The following is a 21,041-nucleotide window of genomic DNA, read 5'->3' on the forward strand; positions in this document are numbered from 1 at the left end:
GAAAGCCTCTGACTTTTGTGTGTTGATTTTATAGCCTGCTACCTTGCTAAACTGGTGGATGGTTTTGATTAGTTCCTACAAGAGTGAATTTTAAGGAGAGTTTCTGGCTCCATGAAACGTAGCCTTCTGCCAATCAGAGTGGCACTTGCAATGAGCTGCAAGGGACACCCCTGACTGGGAGCACCGTGGAGATGATGGACAATTGCTGGGGGACGTTTGCTCTAAAGGAGATGTGGCTCCTATTTTCCCATGAGTTCTGGGGTTCTATGATAAGTCCCATTCCCAGGAGAAGTTAGCCCCCTAGGAACATGGGGTGGAGAAGAGAAAGCTCTGGGTGCAGTTTACCATCTCTCATGCACCAATATCCTGGGTTCAGTCTCTCTGGCTCCAGACAGCTGGGTGCATACTGCTTGGAGCAAGGCTTCTGACCATGCAGAGACCACTGGGAATGAATATGAGGTCATTTGTTCACAATAACAAGACTTGACCCATTGACGTTGTTTCACAGTATGAGAAATGCTTTCACATTTTAAACTCATTTTGTTTTTAGAATAACTGTTGTGTGAGACACATACTACTGCTACCTTGCAGATCAGTCAATGCACCTTGTTGAGAGTAAATAGCTTGCTCCCTACACACAGCCTATACAAGGAGCAACTGGGCTGGAACCCAGCTCCTCTATCATTCACTTGAGTAATCTGTTCACAATTTTAGAACATCTTCCTGAAAATCAGCCCCTGACACTTGTCAAAACAAGCATAGAAAGTGGATGTGTCGGATAGGAATGTGTTTGGGTGCAAGGAAGAAAAATTCCTACCACCGGAACCTCCGGGGCTTGTTTGCTATAACAAATCTAGGAGCTGGTAATGCTGGGCAAATTTGCAGCTCAAGGGCCCCCCATTCTTTCCATCTTCCTGCTTCACCATCCTTAGTGCAGAGGCGTTCAATCTCCTGCTTGCACCCTCTTGGTCACAGAATGACTGCTGCCTCTCCACTGCCACATCCCCAGTCCAGGCAAGAAGAGGAATGGGCAAAGAAACAAAAATCAGCCGTGGTCTTTTCCTTGTGGACCTCTGCTTTTATTCAGCAAGAAATCCCCTTTCTTATATGTATTCTTATATATACATATATATCCCCTTTCTTATATCTATTGTTGGCCAGAACATTATCTACCCTTGGTGCCAGAAAGGCTGAGAGGTTCAGTCTCGCTCCTTTCAGCCTTTATAACAAAGGAGGGCAAGGAAGGATGGTCCACAGTGGATGGTGCAACGTCTCTTCCCAAATGTGTCAAAGACGACATGAGTTCCTCAGTTGAGGTGCCTCTGTCCACACAGCCCAGGGAGTGTCTCTGCAGCAGCTGTGGAGAGAAAGGCTGTTCTGGATGTCCGCCTGAAACATGAGTCGGTCCTTAGGGATGAAAGACTTTAGGCTCGAGGGACAACACCCGGACAGCATCCTCGTGGGACCATCAGTCCTGGTGAGGAACAGCTGTTACACTCAGCCTCCCCCAGGAAGAAGGCTCTTAACTAGATTTCCCATACAGAACTTTGTGGGGGAGGTTCAAACACAGCCAGCCCACTATAGGCTAAATTTGTATTCCAACCAACATCATAATGAATAGTGGGAGTGGAGGGCGACTTATGTTTGTGACTTCAGCTTCTTCTCAATTTGGTGCTCAAGTCCCCCCGATCTTCAGAACCCCAGGCACAGTGGACCTCAGTGGAGTTGGAGGAAGTTGCCAGGGGGCTGTCTGCCCTCTTGATATAGTGTGTTCGGCCTTCTCTGAGAGTGCCCTAAACAGGAGGAACGACACCCCGGTTTTAGCCAGTGGTAGACATGGCAGGGACTTTGGGGAAGTCCAGAAGTGAGGATTGTAGCTCTTGCCACTAGTTCTAGTGGCACACAACAGAATGCCTGGACCTGCCTGCAGGCCCCCTAAATCAAAGGCCCAGCTTGGTAGCTTTGTAAAGCTTCTGTGGTGATCTAATGTTCAGGTAGAGGTGAGGAAACAGCCTTCCACTCAACATGAGTGGCTGGCCAGTTCAGCTCCATCACCCACCCAAGGAAAAGGGAGCCTTGTGGGCACAAGCCACATCCCAAATCCTGTCTGAGAAAGAGCAGTGGAAAGGTACAGACTGCCCAGTGTCCTGTTGTCTCCAAGTGGGCGTCATGGATATCTGAGTCCTGAGGAGTCAAGTGCCTGTTTTAAAGTGTACCTAGGATTTGATTTAATCTGTCATGGTAAGAGCAAAAGATGGAAGTGATGGCCATGAAGAAACAAGTTTACATGCACAGCTCCCAAGAAACAGGAGTCACTGGGCCACACAGGGTGGCCCGAGTGGGTGAGGAGGTAGGAGTGAGGGGAAAGCATGAGTGAGGGTCTTCATTGTGGTTGTTGAGGAAAGGAGTGGATGATGAAGGATAAACGGGGTGAACAAATTTGGATGGGCTAGTTTGAATAATTCCAGTGGATTCTAAGAATAGGAGCTTCCCTTCATTGTCTATACCTGGCTATGGGTTGGGGGTCCCCACTAAATTGCTGAAGAGGGGGTAGGCTCTAGATTGGTAGGTAGGTGCGCACTTGAAGAGTCCATTCTCAAGAAATGTGCACCATCACCAGGAACTGACTGATCCTGGGAGGAGCAGCCTCTCTGGAGTCAGCAAGACCCCAGATGTCAAAGCTGAAGAAAATATAGAAAACAAGACATGATTAATTCACACCTCACCTTCTCAGAACTTCTATGACTCTCTACTGTCTGTTATATTCTATTCAAAGAAACACCACTTTCCTCTCTGGAGTAGATACATACAAAGTTACCCCAAACAAGGGAAAATAGAGGACCTCAGAGACTCTAGAGGGCGCCTCTGTGTTGGGAAGATGCCCTGCCCTCTCAATCTCTACCACGGAGGGTTGCACAGGCCTACAGGAACCACCACTCTTGGAATGGAGAGGCAGCAGGGGCAGGTGAATGGCTAGGGGGCTGTGGAGCCAAGGAAGACATATTTTTAAAAATTAATAATATAATAGTTTATTTTTACATCATTTTGTGCCTTTTTCCATCTCAGTTGTAGTCCCTGTGGGCTTCCCATCACCATATCACCTGTGTGCCCTCACCATAGTCCAGTGCACTTTTCTCCCCCCACCGTTTTTGATCCCATCCCCCACTGGACCCCTGTAAAATGTCTCTGGTCTATTATTCCCCACCTCCCCAGTTCTTTATGCTCCTGCTATGAGTAAAACCATCCAGTATTTTTCTTTCTCTTTCTGGCATATTTCACTCAGCATGATCCCTTTCAGCTCCATTCATGTTGCTGCAAAAGGCATGAGTTTATCTTTTTTGATTGCTGAGTAATATTCCATTGTGTATACGTACCACATCTTTTTAATCCAGTCATCTACTTTTGGGCATTTGGGTTGATTCCACGTAGGAAGACATATTTTAAAGACAAAAGTATTGTAGCTTCTGATGTTTGCAGGTTTTGAGACAGATCTTGAAGAACTTGTCATATGATGGCTTCAGTTTTCTGGGAGCAGTTATCACTGAGAAAGTTGTCTGCCAAAAGAAAATAGATGGGTAGTGGAGGTTTCACTATTGAAGACAGTTTGAAATCTTGGGAAACCATTACTGAAAGCGGGAGATCAAGATGAATGCAGAGCAGCATCAGAGCCTATAATGTGCCTGGAGACCAGGTCTGTGTGGGGAAGCCACTCTTCTCTGGGGTATGGCTCTCTCCTGGATTCTAAGGTCACAAATAAGTAAAGGAAAGTTAGGTTTACCCAAGTTTGGGGTTTTGTTCAGGGATTTATGTTTAAATGATAGAGGGACAAAGGAATTTAGATTCTGGCAGTTTGGGACTCTAATGAAGAAGGAGGGTGCTGAGAGAAAAGTCAGTCATCCCTGGCTCCAGAGGTCCTCTTGAGGTCAAAAGCTAGTCCTGGTAGGCATGGTTGAAGAAATAGCTGGGTAGAAAGGAGGCTGGGACCAAAATCAGTGATTTGGTAGGAGGAGCAGTGTGAAGGAATGACAAGTTTCAGGAGGTAACTGTTGAGTTAGAGCGATTGCTGGAGATGTGACGATGTGGTAACTGGGGGCCTGTGCTGGTTGTTCGCCAAAGTCCCTGTGCTCTGTTTTCTCAGTTAATCTGGTGAAAACTTCCTCCCACCTCTGGCAAATATTTAAGAGGGAAGTTCTGCTGGCAATCAGAGTCTTTGAAAGGACCAGGAACCAGCTCCCAGACTGCACGGGGAGAGAAGGTGCCTTTCTTTCCTGCCGGATTTTGGAAGAGGCACGGGGTTGCTTAGTGGGAGGGGCAATAAGGGAAACCTCATGATGTAATCACCTCAGAGAATACTGTACACCAAGCACTCACCCACAAAGTCTAGTTACAATCAGGGTCAGGGAGGGACAGTGATAAGGCCACTCACAACCTAGAGGAATTCCCCTGGGTATTGTTTGACCAGGGGAATAAGAGTTCTGGGGAGTCTGACAGTGGATTGTTTTGTTTAAGTACAGTTTTTTCCCAAATATAAAAGCAATGCATTTAATGCAGAAACTTTGGAGAATGCAGGAAGGCACAACGAAGGAAAGAATTCAAAGTTATCCTATCATTTAGAGAAAATCAGTCAACATTTCAGTTCCATTTTCCTAGTCGCCTTTCCAATAAGGGTTATAGATATGTATAAGATTTGGGTCTTCTTCAGTTCAAAGAAAATGAGATACATATATTATATAACTTACCCACTGTTTCTATATACCTTAAAAATTCTGGGGCTAACCACAAAATATATATATATGTCAACTTTATAGGCAAAAGTGGGATTTTATACTTATTTAATATATATTCAGTTATTAGTGAAATTGAACGTTTGTTCATGTTTATTGATGATTTGTGTTTTGTAGTTTATGCATATCCATTTGTATCATTTGTCTATTTTTCCACTGGATTATTACTCTTTAACTTATTGATTTAAAAAGCACTTTACATATTATGGATATTAATTCTTTGTTATAGATCTTGTAAATATTTGCTCCCAGCTTAGAGTCTTTCAATTTTATTTTGCTTTTCTTTTTGGTCATGTAAGAGATTCAAAATTAAACCTAGTTAAATATATCAATCTTTTCCTTCATGCCATTTACTGTTAACAGTTTGGTAAGTACTTTTCCAGACATTTTCTATGCATATGCAAATATGTCTATAAATATATATATAGTTAGATATATAAAGCTTTACTGCACATTTTAAATGATATCATATGCTATTCTGCAACTTGCTTGTGGATATTTTCCTATATTAAAACATAAAGCTTTCACTCTAACAGAGTATTCTGATATGTAAATTTACTATAACATTATTAAATGAACTTTTAAAGTTCTTTTAAAATTTTTCACATTTGAATATGTATTTTTGATGTATGAAAGAAATAGTGATTGAAATTTATTCTATGTGGTGAGTCAGTTGTTAATAACACTGATAAAGTTAATCTATCATTTCTCCTCTAATTTGAAGTAACTAACATACATTAAAAATCATATATTTAATGATACTTTTACCACATAGTAAATAACACCCATATTAGGAATATTGGTTTCATTCTAGTTTTTCTATTTTGTTTCCTTTCCTTAGTTATTCTTAAATCAAGACCACATATTCTAATTATTGTCGTTTTATATGTCAATATCTATAAAATCAAAACTATCCCTCTCGTTTATCTTTATCAGTATTGACTTGGCTAATTTTCTTGCTTTATTCTGAGTTTTAAAATCATACCATGAAGTTCCAAAAACACCCATCTTATTTGAGTTTTCTTTTTATGTAGATCAGTAATTTTTTTTATACAAGTCTTACATTTCTCATTAAGTTTATTCACTGATATTTGCTACTTTAAGTTACAATTACATATGGGACTATTAATCTGTAGGAAGTCATTTGATTTTGTGTGCACTTTGTAACAACTCACTTTCTCACTGACTAGTTGTTTCCAACTGATTCATTTGGATTTCACATGTAGGCAATCATGTCATTTGCAAAAAAGAATTAATGAAAAGACAGAGAAAGGATAGATAGTTTTATTTCTCCATTTCCAGTAGTTATAGTTTCTTTCATTTTCTTAACTAGTTATAGAACCAATTCTTAGATGTGTTAAGAGTTTTTTCTGAGATTTTATTGGGATTGCACATATGCACGCAGACATGTGTATACACAGAGACCTTTTTAGGATATGAACCTATTTCTCCCCAATGTTTCCATCACTTTTTTTCTGAGTGCTTGGAAATTTCCTTAGGTTTATCTTTAAATTTTTTGATTTAATTTCTTCTAGTGTCTAATATGTGTCTAACTTCATTATTTCTTTTGGAGTTTAACTTTCAGTGATAAAATTTTTTTCTCTCTAAGGAGGTTGCTGGTGATTCCCTCTGTTGTCAAAGCCAACACATTTGTGGTCCTTTCCCTTGAAGACTCTATTAATCTGACCCCATCTTCTTTCCTTCCTTTCCTCTTGGTGCCCTCATGCCAGACTCCCTGATCTTCCTTCCTCCTAACTTTTTGGCCCACTCTCTCTAGTCCACAAGTCCCATTGGTCCTATCTTTAAATATTTTCCTAATCCATCTACTTGTTTCTTTGTCCATCACTACTTTCTGGTCCAAGATGCCACCATCCTCCACTATTCCTCTACTGCGGTAGCCTCTTGCCTTTCTTCTTCCAGGGGTTCTGTACTACTCTTAGGATAAAACCCCACTCCTCACCCAGGCCTAAAAATCTCCTGTGAGCCTGTCCCACCCACGTCTCCAACCCTGCCTCTCTCTCCTTCACTTGGCCCTCAACCGCATAACAGGCTGTAGGCTCCTCAAACTCTAATATCATCCCACCTAAAGACCTTTGTGTAGCGGCTGCTTTCTCTTCTTGGAATGCTTACACCTGCTCGCCCCACCCTATTTTATGTTAATCATAGATTAATCACAATGTGACTTCTCCTTATTATCGTGTCTCTTACCTAGCATGGAAGCTTCCCGAAAGTATGGCTCACACTGTCTTTTTCTCTATTAGATTCCCAGCACTGAGAACAAAGTAGATATTCAGTGAATGCCAGTTTAAGGGAAGACAAGATCCCAATATTCTGTGCAATTGGTACAGTTCTTGACAGAGTTAGCTCTCCTGTGTTTATTGAACTGATGGATAACTCACTCCACTATACCTGAGCTTCTACAGAGCAAAAGTCCAGCCTGCTAGGGACTTCCAGGTGCATTGTAAATATGCTGGTTTGGCTTATTTTTCCTTTATAAAGGGGAAGCCAAGCTATTAAGCTGATGACTTAAAATACTTCATTTCTCTGAGATTAAAGACGTGATAAGAGAGGAAAGTCATGAGAACATTCAATAGGATGTGCTGATGAACTGGGTAGGGAGCCATATGTAGGGGCTGGCCAGCCACCTCTGGCAAGAATGAGGTTAAAGGATTTTTTGTGCCTTATGTAGTTTTCCTATCTAAATTCCAGCCATAATGCTACATTTCTTTTGGATAAATGTGTTACAGGGTGCAAGCTACATTCTGGTGATGGTGGATCCAGATGCCCCTAGCAGGTCTTCTCCCAAATACCGATTCTGGAGACACTGGCTAGTGACTGACATCAAGGTAAGCAGCCTAGAGACACTTCTGTTTATTTGGGATTGTTGCTACAGACTATTATTCGTGCAGTTCTCAGCTCTCATCAGGAGGGTTGGAGACTCTGATGATGGATTGATATCTGGTCACCCCGCTGTCATGGCCCCTTCAAGTTTTCTAACAATTTTAAAAATTGTCTCAGAATCAGTGGTGCCTCCTGCCGACATGCTCACAATTTCAGCCTTGGGGAGGGGGAGAAGCCCTTCGGACAGAACCTGCTTTGGAGAGTTTGTGGGTGTAAACATGCCCACCATAGCCAACTTCAAGCTACTGATAATTTAACGATTCACTCCCAAGATCTCTGAAAATTTGACCGTTCTCAGCACCATTGCCCACAGGCCTGGGTTTGAGGAGCGCTGGAGTGGTTCTGTGTAGCCCCGAGGGCAGAGCTGAACAGGGAGCCTCTCACAGGAGCTGCTCCTCCTGAGGACAGAGGCGCATGGAGGAGGCATAGCAATTTCTGTTTCTTTGTACAGAGACAAATGGCCTCTCATCTCTGTTCCTTTGTCATCACCTTAACTGTAAAAAACCTGGCTGACCCTTTCCAGAGCAAGTCTGAGAGACACAGATCTGGTAGAGTTAGTAACATCATGTGGTGTGGGGGGGGGGGTGCAGGGGAGAAATAGCTCCAAGACTAGACAGGTTTCAGAAGCTCTGGGTTAAGGTGAATGAATGCATTTCTCACCAAAGAGCTTTTCAGAGCTTTTAATATCTTAATAGGCACCATACAATATGCACTTATTTTCGAATCTCATTTGCTAGTGAATCCTTTGTTCATGAGCACCTGGCACTGCTCTTTGGGAAAATCCCCATTAGCTTCAGGAATTCGCACACTGGTGCACAAAAATCTGCATAACCTTGCATAGCGTGCACAAAGGTGTCAACCCAGGAGCTAGTGGCAGCCCAGAATTAGACAAAGATGGGGATTTCGCTTGGTTACCCCCACCTCAGTGATGACCTCTTGAAGTGGCTTGGAGCCCCTCTAGCAGCTCACCTTTCTCAGTAAGGTGGGAGCCACATGTCCTTCTCAATATGGTGTCGCGATGATCCAGTGAGTAAGCACACTGAGAGTACTTTGGGAAACCAAATTTCACAGAAAGAAGGAGTCTGGGCTTTTCCTTCTAGAGCCCTGGGCAGAGGAAGGGCTATCAGTCTGAACTAGCTATTGACTCACCGGAGCAGGCAGGGCTCAGCTGGCGGGGTGGGAGGAGTTACCCTGGCAACAGTGACTCTAGGCCTCCATAGGATGCTCAGGTGGACAGCCTGTCCTTAGAAGCAGCCCTGGAGCTGTTCTTGGAAGGGGCTCCCTCAGAGGAGACCCCACCCCTAGCAGCAGTTTCTTGGGGTGTGCCTGAGTCAGACGGAGGGTGACCCAACATCCTTCTCTGGCCAAGTACTTGCCAGTCTGGTGAAGTCTTGGAAACACCATAAACACTCAGAGGGACAAAGTTGGGGGCTTCGTGCCATCAGGAGGGGGATATCAGATTCTGCCCCAATCTAGAGCATTGCCATTTTCTGTGTTTGGGACTCCCCAGTGGTTACAAGGGGGTGAAACTCTCAGAAAGGAGTATTGCTCTGGACATCATGTCTACAGTGGCCCTCTCCCCTTCATTCTCTCCCTCTCCTCCCCCATGACTCTGTGAGAGGGTCTACAAAGCGATTCTGAGGCAAGTTCAAAAGCAGTTGTAGATGGAATGATTTTAGAGTCCAGAGGGCCTTGGAGTCATGAGGGTACTTCCATGTCAGAGATGCCCCCACCTCACCATTGTCCTCATCCCACTACCCACTTGAGACAATTGTCTTGCACTAGTCTGTGGTTTGACCCACCGGATCAGCCTCAGTAGCCAGCTCAGGTGCACAGCAGGTGCAGGTTGCAGCTGGCAGGCAAGGCTGCTAAGCCGCAGAGCTTACCAGGGCCACCTGCCCGGTGCTCAGGCCGGAGGAGGCTTGGGTTTCAGTCACATTTTCACCCACTTTCCCTGATCCAAGGTCCAGCAGGAAGCAGCAGCTCTCCTCAGTCATGTCCACTTGGCCTGCTTGCCAGCCCAAATTCCACCAGCCCCAAAAGTAGTATAAACCAGATCCATTTGGATCTCAGGTTCTGGACCTCAGCCAAAGAAAGCGAGGGCTCTGAGCTAACCTAGAGGCACTTCCTTTGTGCCGCGTCAGCTGCCGCTGAGTGGGGCGCAAACGGGGTGGCGTGTTCGGATCAGACTTTTCCAAAGGCCAGGCCCCCAGGCACCACCCACCCATAGTACTTGTCCCTCAGTCTGGAGGGAAAGTGACATCTGCCTTTAGCACCCAGGCAGGAGAATGAAGCTTGGAGGAAGACCAGAGTCAGTGTCAGAATGCCTTGGTCGTTGTCACTGTCCCCAATTGTGGGCCCACTTTCAAGCGAAAGTCACTTTTGAAGCTTCCTCCCAGCCCTCACAGTCACTTGTGAACTAGGCACCACCCCCATCTTCTAGTTGTGGGACGAGGCCTATAGGGCTGCATGATGCTGTCTGTCACTGAATGGGCTATAGAGTTGATCTTCAGTATGGGCCCCTGGTAAGCATTTAGAACCCCATAAAAGTAAACCTTCCAAACTGTCCTTACCTTCAGTAGTAAGTGGCCTCAGAAGCAAGTGGGCCATTAAAGCACCATGTGAATGACCCCTGCAGTTCACAGTAACCACAGAGGCACACTCAGTGCAGTAATAGTAGGCTTAGCAGAGAGGCTTAGGCCTAACTGGGTGGTGGGCGGGGCCGTGGTCATGGGTGGGGGGCCTTCAATAAGGACGTTTTTAGACTGTCTGCCCAGATTGAAACAAGACAGTAGCCAGTTCTCAGGAATGCAGAAATGTCTGCAGCTTCCCCTTCACTCCCCACCCACCACCTCCCAAAGAAGACTGACGGGTTCTGGTATAGAGTAGCAGTGAACTCCGGTTCTTAGATTAAAAACTGGGGACTAGGACGAGTATTCTTGGTACCCTTTGCTCAGTGAATTCAACAATCAGGGAGCACTCATTATGGCCTATATAGCACAGTGGTTAAGAACAAGGACCTTGGAGCTATATTGCTCTGGTTTGAATCTGAAGCCACCATTATCAGCTATGTGATCTTGGGCATGGACTTGCTCCATTGCACCTCAACACCAGTAGTCCCTACCTCACACAGTTTTGCAAAGCTTGGATGAGCTATTTTAAGTAAAGAGCTTGGAGCATTATCCAGAACACATATAAGCTCTAGGTAGTCTCTCTGGTTGACATCATTACTGGCTGGGAACTGCCTAGCATGGGTGAAGCACAGAGGTGGGATGTCAGGGGTACCAGGGCCCCTCTCACAAGGAACTTCCTCCACCCATGGGTTCCCTTTAGCTCAGGGACAGAACCAGTCTTCAGACCCCAAACTGGCCTGACTAGGGTAGGCAGGAACTGATACATAAAGCACACTGTTCTCTGCTTCCTCTTTGAAAATGTCTCATCTAGCAAGAGAGACTGTGCACAGCACTGACACATAGCATTTCTCTGCCCGCCGGGTGTGACCTCAGCATTTCCTTTAAGATGCTTTTCAGTTCTGATTCAATCTAACTAATACTGTTCACACCCAAGCCTAATTAAGGTATCAATTAATTTGCATCATTCATTTCAGAAGAAACATTTATTGGTTCATCTTCTATTTGTCTCTGAAATTAGTGCTCGGGGCTTTTCATGCAGCTATTTTCATTAGACTTTTTATTGTTAATGGGAATATTGAACACGGGGAGATGGTATATTAATACTTTCCACAAAGAATCTCATGATTGGTGACAAAGAACACTAAGAACAATTAAGGAGACAAGAGTACCTTTTTTCTTCCAAAAAAGAAAATCTTCCTAGAAACCGTCAATGATTCTAAAATTTGCCCTGAATATCTTTTTTGTTTTAAGAAAGAAAAGGAAATGGCAAGTTCATGTTTCCCTTTCATTCAGTGCCCTCAACCTTTGGCAGCTGTAAACGCAACCAATTCTGGGTTGAATTAAAAGGACCTCTAAGGGTTTCATTATTCTGTCTACTTTTCTATAGGGTTGAATTTTTCCATAATGAGCATTTTTAAAGGCCCTCTACGTGTGTGAGGTGAATGAGATAAATGGGGAGCCCCATAAACAGAGCCAGGATAGTGGCCCCCTGCCTTTCAGTACGTGGCCAGCACTTGTCAGTCCCACCGCTGCGTGTTCTCAGGCGAGTGACTTGACCTCACAGGGACTACAGCAGCTTGTCGGTAAAATTGACACAAATCCTTACTTTCTGGGGTTGAGACAGGAAAAAGGAAATTACACTTGCAAAGAGGAGAAGCCTCCCTAGAGAGAGGCACTATAGAAAGTGGCAAATTTAGCCTTGTTCCTAATCAATCGAGCAGTAGCTCCTGCAGAAATGTATATATAATATATAGTCCAATTTTCGATATGCCCAGAAGCCAGCTAGTGATAATAAACAGAAGAAGAATAAACAGTTTTTATCAGAACCACACGTTCATAGGAAGAGGTCAACCCTAGGAACGGGGATTGATTATTTTCTTATTTGAAGTTAATTTCATTATTTAGATGTATTTTTAATTTTGTTGCTGATATTTGCACTCTTGTCCAAGCTTGCTTTGCCTGTACTGTGAGTGAGGGTCTGTTTTAAGTAATTAGATCCTGCAAAGTGTGGATTATGCTGCCTGAAGATCTATGGGTCAGAGAGAACATTTGGTGACTGAGACAATGCAGTGGGCCCCGGTGTTCAGGGCCACCGTGCAGGGGGGAAAGAGCCTGCATTGGGGGAGCAGATGAATAAGGGGAAGCTCTAGGCTCTGACACTTGAGACAGGAGTCTCTGACCTCACTTTCTTCATATTTTAAATGGGCACAACAATTATATCTATTCCCTTAATAAATGTGATTCCTCTTCCTCATGACCCCCAACTTTGAGATCACCCACAGCAGCCACTGTGATCCAGGAGCTTCCTTTGGCTATTGGATTCATGTTTTGCAAAGTAAGAGTTTTAGACATTGCTCCGACACCCAAATTCTGTGATTTAAAAAAAAACAAAAAACAAAAAAACAGCTTACCCTTTGGCCCCTGCAGTCTAGATAGACCTGGTCCCCACCTGGAGGGGACCTGCCTCCCACTTGCTTTGGTGGGAGAGACGTCAGTCCCGTCATCAGACCTTAGACAATTGCCGTGGGCCACTCTGCAACAGACCAGGCTCCCCTGGAGTCATTCCAGACCACTGGCAGGACACAGGGCTGGGCTGCAGGGTGCAGGGGAGGGTCACGCCTGTGCTGTGTTTCCCACGGGCCAGGCTGGACTTCATCTTGACACCGCACTTTTATTTTTAACACCTTCCAGCCCCACTCGCCATTTTCTTATCACTCACAGTCCCCACTTTGCCGCCTTTGTCCCATCCCAGAGATGCCTTCACTCCCATTCAAAATAATTTAAATAAAATGTTGCTACAAAGTGGAATATTATCTTTTGATGAATGTTTTTAAAGCCCTTTAGGTTTTTATGGTAATTTGCGGTATAAAATTATTTGGAGATAAGAGCCAAATTAGCTCTCGTATGCTGAGGTCGCTGTGTCCTGTTATCCATGTGAGCAGTGTTTAAATATAATCAGCCCTTAGACTAATGCAGCATAATTGTTCATTTGAAATAGCTTTTTTTTTTTACTCCATTCAATGAGTCATTAAAATATTCAAGGGATAATGCGGTGAATTGGAAATGAATTTATCATATTATCCCATACATACTGTAGTGCTTCAGGTAACTAAGCAGAAAGGGAAAGAGAGAATATGAATATAATGTGGGCAGGCAGGAAGGGGGCCGGTATATACAGAAATATGGTAAACAAAGCGTTTTCATTGGTTTCTGGAAAGTATGCCTTGAGAGGCTGACCGGGACTGACCCGGAGAGGTGACAAGAGAAAATGCTGTTCTTCGAAGAGCGTTCTCACTCGCTCTCTTCTCTCTCTCTCCCCACCCCTCTCCCTCAGTGCTCTGAGAATCTGTGCTCCACCACAGCTCCGCTGTTAACTTATTTTTATCAAATATGTTTATATCAGAAAGTCGTTATGGAAACCAATTCTGCCATCCAGGAGAATTCCTGGATCAGGCAGAAAGCTCTCTCTCTCCCTCTCTCCTTTCTCTCTATCACACACATGCACACGCACACACATATACCTCTCTCACACACACAGACACCCCAAAGGGAACAGCAGTCTTGTTTGCCCAACTCTGAGCTCAACTCCAGCCTGGACAGGGAATGGCCCCCTGGCTCCCCCTCATGGGCAACCTTGTAAAGACTGAGACCAACAGTTGAAACCCTGCTGTGAGGAACCAGGACTTGTCATTGTCCACTGGGCCTCAGTTACCCAGCTCTGAGCTCATGCGCTTAGGAAGGGAAAGGGGCTGGCGGCAGCATATTCAAAAAAGTGATTCTTCCTCCATCCCTGGAAAGTTCCGTCATCCTTTATGCCACACCTGGAGTAGTAGCTTCTGTTCTGGCCACACTGTTTTAAGAGACAGGGATCAGCATGAGGAGCCACCGGAATGGCAAGGCTCTGTGAAAACGGCATCAGGTGGGTAGGAACTAAAAAAGGAGGGAGGGGCTGACTAGCTCACTGTAACAACGAGGGGAAGACAGACTGCCTATACAGCTTTTATGGTTTCTTCAAATTTTGAAGAAATCAAATGAGAAATAGAAGCTCCTGCTGTATTCCACCGGACAGAATGAGAAGCAATGGGTGAAATTTACATTTCCATGGAAGTGAAGTTTGGCTCTGTATAAGAAAGACATTTCCAAGAATATGAATGCCTAACAACTGAGCATGTATTCCACAGAGAAGGGAGCCGCTCGCTGGGTGTACTTATTGCTGGGCAAGCCAAGGGTTTCCCATGTGGAAGGTGGGAGCAGAGGGCCCCCAGAATGTCCCCCAGCATCTCAGACAATACTTGCATCTGTCAGATTTCTGTTCCAGGCTTAAATCCGTACAGCGCATCACAGCAACAGTAATGACTAAAGATGGAAGAAGAAATAGAAGAGGGAAGAGAAAGAAAGAAAATGCATTTGTGTATTTAGCATGTAGTGCCAGATAATGTGCTTTAATATCTCATTTAGCCCAAAAGCCCAAAGAGGAGGGTAACATAGACAAGATAATTAATCAGATCGAAAGGGTTAAGCAATGTGTCCTAGATCTCAACTAGGGGGAATTGATCTCAGAGCCTGCACACCCAATCCTGACGCCATTTTGCCTCCTAGAGTCTAGGGAGATTCCGCCTTCACCATCCAGGCCCAGCCCGTGATAGCTCATGTGTGGGTGTGAAAGGTGGTACTGGTGTGAGAGGTATAGTTTGAAGCTCTTGGCACTCTATCCTCTACCTTGGCCTTGCCCATGGTCAGCCTTAGCACAGTCCTAACCCTAGGCCAGAACTCAGCATAGGCTCAGGAGAGAGATCCTACAACTGTCTGGGAGCAAATTCTTTAACTCCCAGAGCCTGTTCCCGCTCTGAAAAAGAGGACACGAGCATGGACCTCACAGGAATGTTGGGAAGACTCAGGAGGAAATGTGTCAAGCTCCTGCACGCACCACCTGACACCTAATGGGTGCGATATACTTACAAGTGTCCTTCCTGTTCCTTCCGTGTACTGTCAACCAAATCTTTTGTAAGTATCTTGAGGCTTGACTGTGAAGAAGTACGTGGGAACCTCTCCCAGCAGTAAGTCACAGTCTGGTCAGGAAAATAAACTGACTACAAGGTTACCACTTAACGGAACTTAAGGGGGAAAGCCACCATCGGCCTAGGACTTAACCATTTAGCCTGTACTATGCTCAGCATTATGGCTATTAAAAAGTAATAATTTTTAAAGATTTATTTATTTATGTGTACAGAGCTGGGGTACAGGCCAGAAGTGCAGGGGCTGACATTCACCAGAGACAGAGTGGGGAGCAGAACAGGCAGATGGACTGAAATACACTGCTGAGGGGAGCAGCAGGTGGGTCAGGAGAGGTCTGCCGTGCCCTGTGCGTCACTTCCAGGGAGGGGATCGAACTCATGCTGAAGTGGCTTTAGCTTCTTAGTGCTGTGCTTTAACCCGCTGCACCACCAGGGAGGGCCTGATAGATGAACTTCTAATGAATAAATACTAGATGATTTTTAAATGTTCTTTTTTTAAAAAAAAAAATCTGCTATCTAGCCAGAAAGATAGGATCACTATATGGGAAATAGAGAATAAAAGTCAGGAATGTGGTATCCACTGTAACAGGACTTCTTAGACACAGTAGTTGGGAGAGTTCAGAGCTCTTCCCCTACATAGACTCAGCTCAAATGTCACCTCCACTGAAGGGCTGGCTCCACCGCCCCCAGACTGACTTAGTCAGTCCCGCCCTGAGCTCCTGCCATGCCCCATTAAACCTCAATTAGTACCTCATCACACGGGTGCGTTATTATTTATGAGTCTCTTTTCCCTATTAGGCTATGGGTTCCTGGAGAGCAGATTTATATTTTGATTTCATTATATCTCCAGCACTTAGTACGGTGCCCAGAATATAGAAGGCCCTTGGTAAATGTTGAATGACTCAATGAATGAAGGATGAAGGGATGAAGGGATGAAATGATGAAGAAAGGGATGATGGGTGTATGGTGGCTAGGAGGTGGATGGCTGGATCAGTGGGGTGGCATCTCTAATGACTTCATAGTGGGGACAGAAGTCAAGCTGGGCCTTGTAGTAACAAGCAGGTGTAGAAAAATCAGAAGACAAAGAGATTACATTCCAGGAAGGAAACAGAATAACTAAAAGTTCAGATGATTAAATGAAGTAGAAAGAGGAATAAACATTAAAAACCAAAATGCTGAGTTAATGAAGGCACTTATCACCTCTCTATTGTTTGTTACTACCAACATCTCCAACAGGTTCCCTTCTATCATCCCCTCCAAAAGAATCTCTCTTTCTCATGGGGGTATTTTTCTAAACTTGAAGTATTCTGTTACCTCCTTGGTCAAAGGACTCAGTGACTCCTCAGTAACTCAGGACAGCGCTCTCTCTGATCAGCCTGCTGTTCAAGGCCTTTGGGGCCCTGCAATCTGCAGATACTTATGTTGCTTTACAGGATTAAGTACATCCTGCAAGGTCCAGAAACACAAAGTCACAAAGTCATTTCCAGGAAAATAGAAATTCCTGAATTTAGACTGGTGAGTGTAATATCAATTAAAAATTCAACAATAATTTCATAAGCAGACAATCTGAGATGACGTAGAAAACAGTGAACATTCAGAATCAGCATAGGCTCATAAAAGACAAGTCACACCTGACCCCTCAGTTTCTTTGTTGATAAATGCATTGGTCCAGTGGGCCAGGAGAAAGCTGTAAGTAAGCAGCTTGATTAGCCAAGACACTGGACCAAGTCAGTCCTGGTAACCTTGTGAGCAACAGAAAGAAATATGACCTCAGTGCCTCCTGTGGTAGACAGGCTGGTGACTTGTTAGCAAAGCATTCCTGCAGAGTGTTTACTGATGAATTAGTATCAACTTAAAGGTCATCCATGGTGACATGCCACAGGATTCTTGCATGTACACCATCTAATAGCAGGTTTACCAAATTTGTAGGTCATATAGAGTCTCAAGGAATTGCTAATATGGGTGGGTGACACAAAACAGTTAATTTTGACAAGTTGGAAGGAAGGCCCGCACTGAAAAAAAAAAATTAATAGGGATTAATCTAAAGTCCTATATTTAGGTTCTAAATCAACTGCATGAGTACAGAATGAGAAAGATCAGGCATATCAGGAGTTCATGAGGGGAAAAGATCAGAGAAGTTCTAGTTAATTTTTAAGCTAATGTTAAGCTAATAATAGAATGTCAAACCATAATGCAGGAGTTAAGAAAGTTAATAGAATCTTGGGTCACATCAATACAAGTAGAGGTTTTTAGAGCATTGAAGATTATAATTCTGTTTTCCTATATTGGTCAAACCATTTTTGTTCATTCATTCATTCATTTACTCCTTCATTCAGGATGTGTTTTTAGTACATCTTAGTCAATAGGTTTCATTCAAGTACTACAGATCAAAAATTTTAAAGATAAAACCCTTCCTAGAAAGGAGCTAGCTCCCTTTCTGGCGAGGGAAGCTGAGAAGTTAATCAATGAGCAGAATACAGAGTGGGGAGTGTCAGGGTGGAGTTAAGTCCCCAGAACCATGGAGAAGAGAAGGTGGGCAAGGGGGAGAAGGTGAGCCCTGAGCAGAGTAGAAATTTACCAGGACAACAAGGAAGGAAAGAAAGGGCACCCAGGCAGTTGAAGTAGCGGGAACAAAGTTTCTGAAACAGGAACAGACGGGGTTTGTCCCAGGAACACAAGAGTGGCCAGTGTGGCTGAGCAGAGTGATCTACAGAAGCTCAGAGAGATTCTTATCTACTTGATTTGTTAGAATCACTGGGAGGCCCCACAAGCTAAGCCAGAATCTTTGGATGTGGAACACAGGCCTTGGTACTTTTTTTTTTTTAAGATTTATTTATTTACGCATACAGAACTGGGATACAAGCCAGAAGTATAGGGGCAGTGAAAGACTTCACCAGAGACAGACCAGGGAGCAGGACAGGCAGATCAACGAAGTACACTGCTGAGGGGAGCAGTGGGCGGGTCAGGAGAGGTCTGCCGTGCCATGTGGGTCACCTCTGGGGCCGGGATTGAACTCGCACTGAAGCAGGAGTTGCTAGCTTGGCAGTGCTGTGTCTAACTGTTATGCCACCAGGGAGGGCTCAGCCTTGGTGTTTTTTGTTCTTTTTTTTTAAAGATTTATTTATTTGTACATACAGAACCGGGGTGCAGGCTAGAGGCTCAGGGGCAGTGAGAGGCTTCACCAGAGATAGAGTGGGGAGCAGAACAGGCAGATCGACGAAGCACACTGCTGAGGGGAGCAGTGGGTGGGTCAGGAGAGGTCTGCCACACCATGTGGATCTCCTCCGGGGCAGGCGGGAATCGAACTCATGCGGAAGTGGCTTTAGCTTCTCAGTGCAGTGCTTTAACCCGCTGCGCCACCAGGGAGGGCCTCAGCCTTAGTGTTTTTAAGACTCCTGGGGTGATGCAGATGTGCATAAAGATGGGATAGAAGGAAATGGGGAGATGCTACTTAGTGGACACAAAGTTCCACTCCTGGGGCCTATCTCCCTGCCCCGAATTTGGGTATTGGATGGCGGCAGGGTGGCCACAAGAGGACATTTACCCCTTTGGAAGGGATGACAGTGGCCTGCGTCAACCTGAGTCTCAGATGCTCCTTAGATCTCCAAGCAGAGATTTCATGGGTCTGAAAGTCAAAAGAGCAGCCCAGCAGGGAGGCTTGGTTTGGGCTGCAAGGGGCGACTCACAACCAGGGCTTTAGCTGTGACCATGGAAGGCTGTCCTTGAGAGGAGGGTGGAAGAGTTCTCTTTGAAGATGTTTTATAAGCGGCCATCTCCCAGGGATTTGAAAAAAAAAAAAAAAAAAAAAAGCTGGGTGAGGCTGAGGCTAAACTGCATCCTCCAGCTTCAGCGCTGTTGTTTATAAATGGGCCTGCAAGTGGTCTTTCCAGATCCGAGCACTAAAGCCACAGGGGAGCGGAGGGAGACATTGTGGGCTGCGGGGGACTGAGGAGGTCGTTGGGGGTCAGGTCTGTGTAGCAGGAGAGAGGGTGACCTTTGGAAAGATCCTGGGACCAGGCTTCAGCAGACGTTGTACTAGTCCAGTGCCTGCCCCCTGTAGGCTTCTATTATCTCCCCTTCCAAATGACACCCTTGGGTAGATTTGAGTGGCATTGATCAGCTCTGAGAGTCTGCAACTCACACTACAATTCCTGTAATCGGTAGCCCCCAACCTTTCTTTCCACCAAAATGTTGTTCTTATGTACAACACAATCCCCTGGGCCCCAAGACACACAGAACAAGCTCCACGTTGCATGCAGCTCCCCGTGTGCTTTCTCTCCCAGTCAGCAAAGCATGTCAGAGGTTCAGAAAGAGTGGCATTATTAGAGGGAGGACGTGGAAGCAGCTCCCGTTGATTTTAAAAGGTAAATCACTCACTGGAGCAGTATAAATAGCAACACCTGCCTTGGGACCTACTTCCCTAGTGATTTGTGACCCACAGTGGGACTATGTCAGGTCATACTGCAAACCTCAGCGACCCACCTTTAGAAGATCAGCATGGCCAGAGAGCAGGACAAGGCCTGAATAGCTCTGCTTTAGGAGTAAGCATCAGCCAGCAACCCACAGCATTAACTAAAGGTGGACAACCCTGTTTGGGAGGCATGCTGGGTGCAGCTGTCCAGACGGTGCCAGCGCATGCGTCAAAGGGAGCCACCAGCCTCTTGTGGGGGGCTGCAGGATGTGGAAGAAGGTCTGGGTTCTTGTTTCCCTGCCACCCTGGCCCAGAAAGACTGAAGTCCAGGTGGTGAAGCCAGAGCATAAGGGCAAGAGAAAGCAACCCCCCACCAGGCAGAGGGCTCTATTGCTTCCCAGGAGAGTAGGAAGAAGAAACCCCAATCCAGAACACTCTGGAGGAATCTGGGACTCTGCTTGGATGAGAGGAGGGGCAGCAGGGAGCGACTTATGTAGGGTGGAAGGGCAGAAACCCAGAGCTCCTTGGGCTGCTGGCCTGTCAAGCCCTCGGCTAAGAATTAGCTTTTTCCTTTCAAAGAGGGTGGAAGTCACTGTTTTCTTGTCTCGGTTGATGAACAGATTCTGGGTGGCAGGAGTCACCATAGAAACAGGTGCTATCTTAAGCAAATGAGCCTTATTAACCTTAAGAGTGGTGGAGTTTTCACAAGATTGCACATATAGGGTAGGAGGGAGAGCGGGTTTGGTAGGGGGAGGGACACGGTGGTGGGAGCCTTGCTGAGACGGCTCTAGGCGTGCATGTGTGTGCATGTGTGGACATGTATGTGCATGGATGCATGTGTACATGTGCCTTTGCAAAGCTGGTTCCCAAGGAGTGAGCTCATGTTCTGCCTTTTCCCTAAGAAACACACAGGTTCCCAAAGCAACCTCGATTCCCTTGGGAGAGGGCCTTGAGGCAGCAGAAGTCAAGAGCCCTGCCCCCCAGCTCTTTCAGGACAGATATGTCCAGTCTCTGAATCTAGTGCCCATGAGCAACAAGTGTTTCCCTGAGGACCCGGCTGCAGTGAGCAAGGCTCTGCCCCGAGGGGCAGTGCAGCCCAGTGGTCGAGCAGGCAAGCTGACATCAGGTGAACCTGGGTTCACGTGGCCGTGCTGTGGTTCTGAACCAGAGACCAGCCCCTCAAGGCCACACATCACACACCTCACAGAGCTGATATCACACTCAGGTGAGCTGCTGTCTCGCCTGTGGCAGACCTCACCCTGGGGTGAGGAAAAGAGGGTCTCTCAGCTGTGACCTC

The 21,041-nt window shown here is 45.4% G+C and overlaps 1 protein-coding gene across 2 annotated transcripts in view; it reads left to right on the forward strand.

The window, feature by feature from the left end:
• The window catches only part of PEBP4 (phosphatidylethanolamine-binding protein 4), a 222,571-nt gene that overhangs the window by 123,976 nt on the left and 77,554 nt on the right, over positions 1-21,041 (forward strand). For both annotated transcript variants that reach the window (XM_012726905.1, XM_012726906.1), the window contains exon 4: positions 7,532-7,630. In XM_012726905.1, coding sequence (XP_012582359.1) covers positions 7,532-7,630 — 99 coding nt within the window. The remainder of the gene's footprint in view (positions 1-7,531; positions 7,631-21,041) is intronic.

Source organism: Condylura cristata, unplaced genomic scaffold, assembly GCF_000260355.1.
Source record: "Condylura cristata isolate star-nosed mole 26May11 unplaced genomic scaffold, ConCri1.0 scaffold00018, whole genome shotgun sequence".
Taxonomy (NCBI): Eukaryota; Metazoa; Chordata; class Mammalia; order Eulipotyphla; family Talpidae; genus Condylura; species Condylura cristata.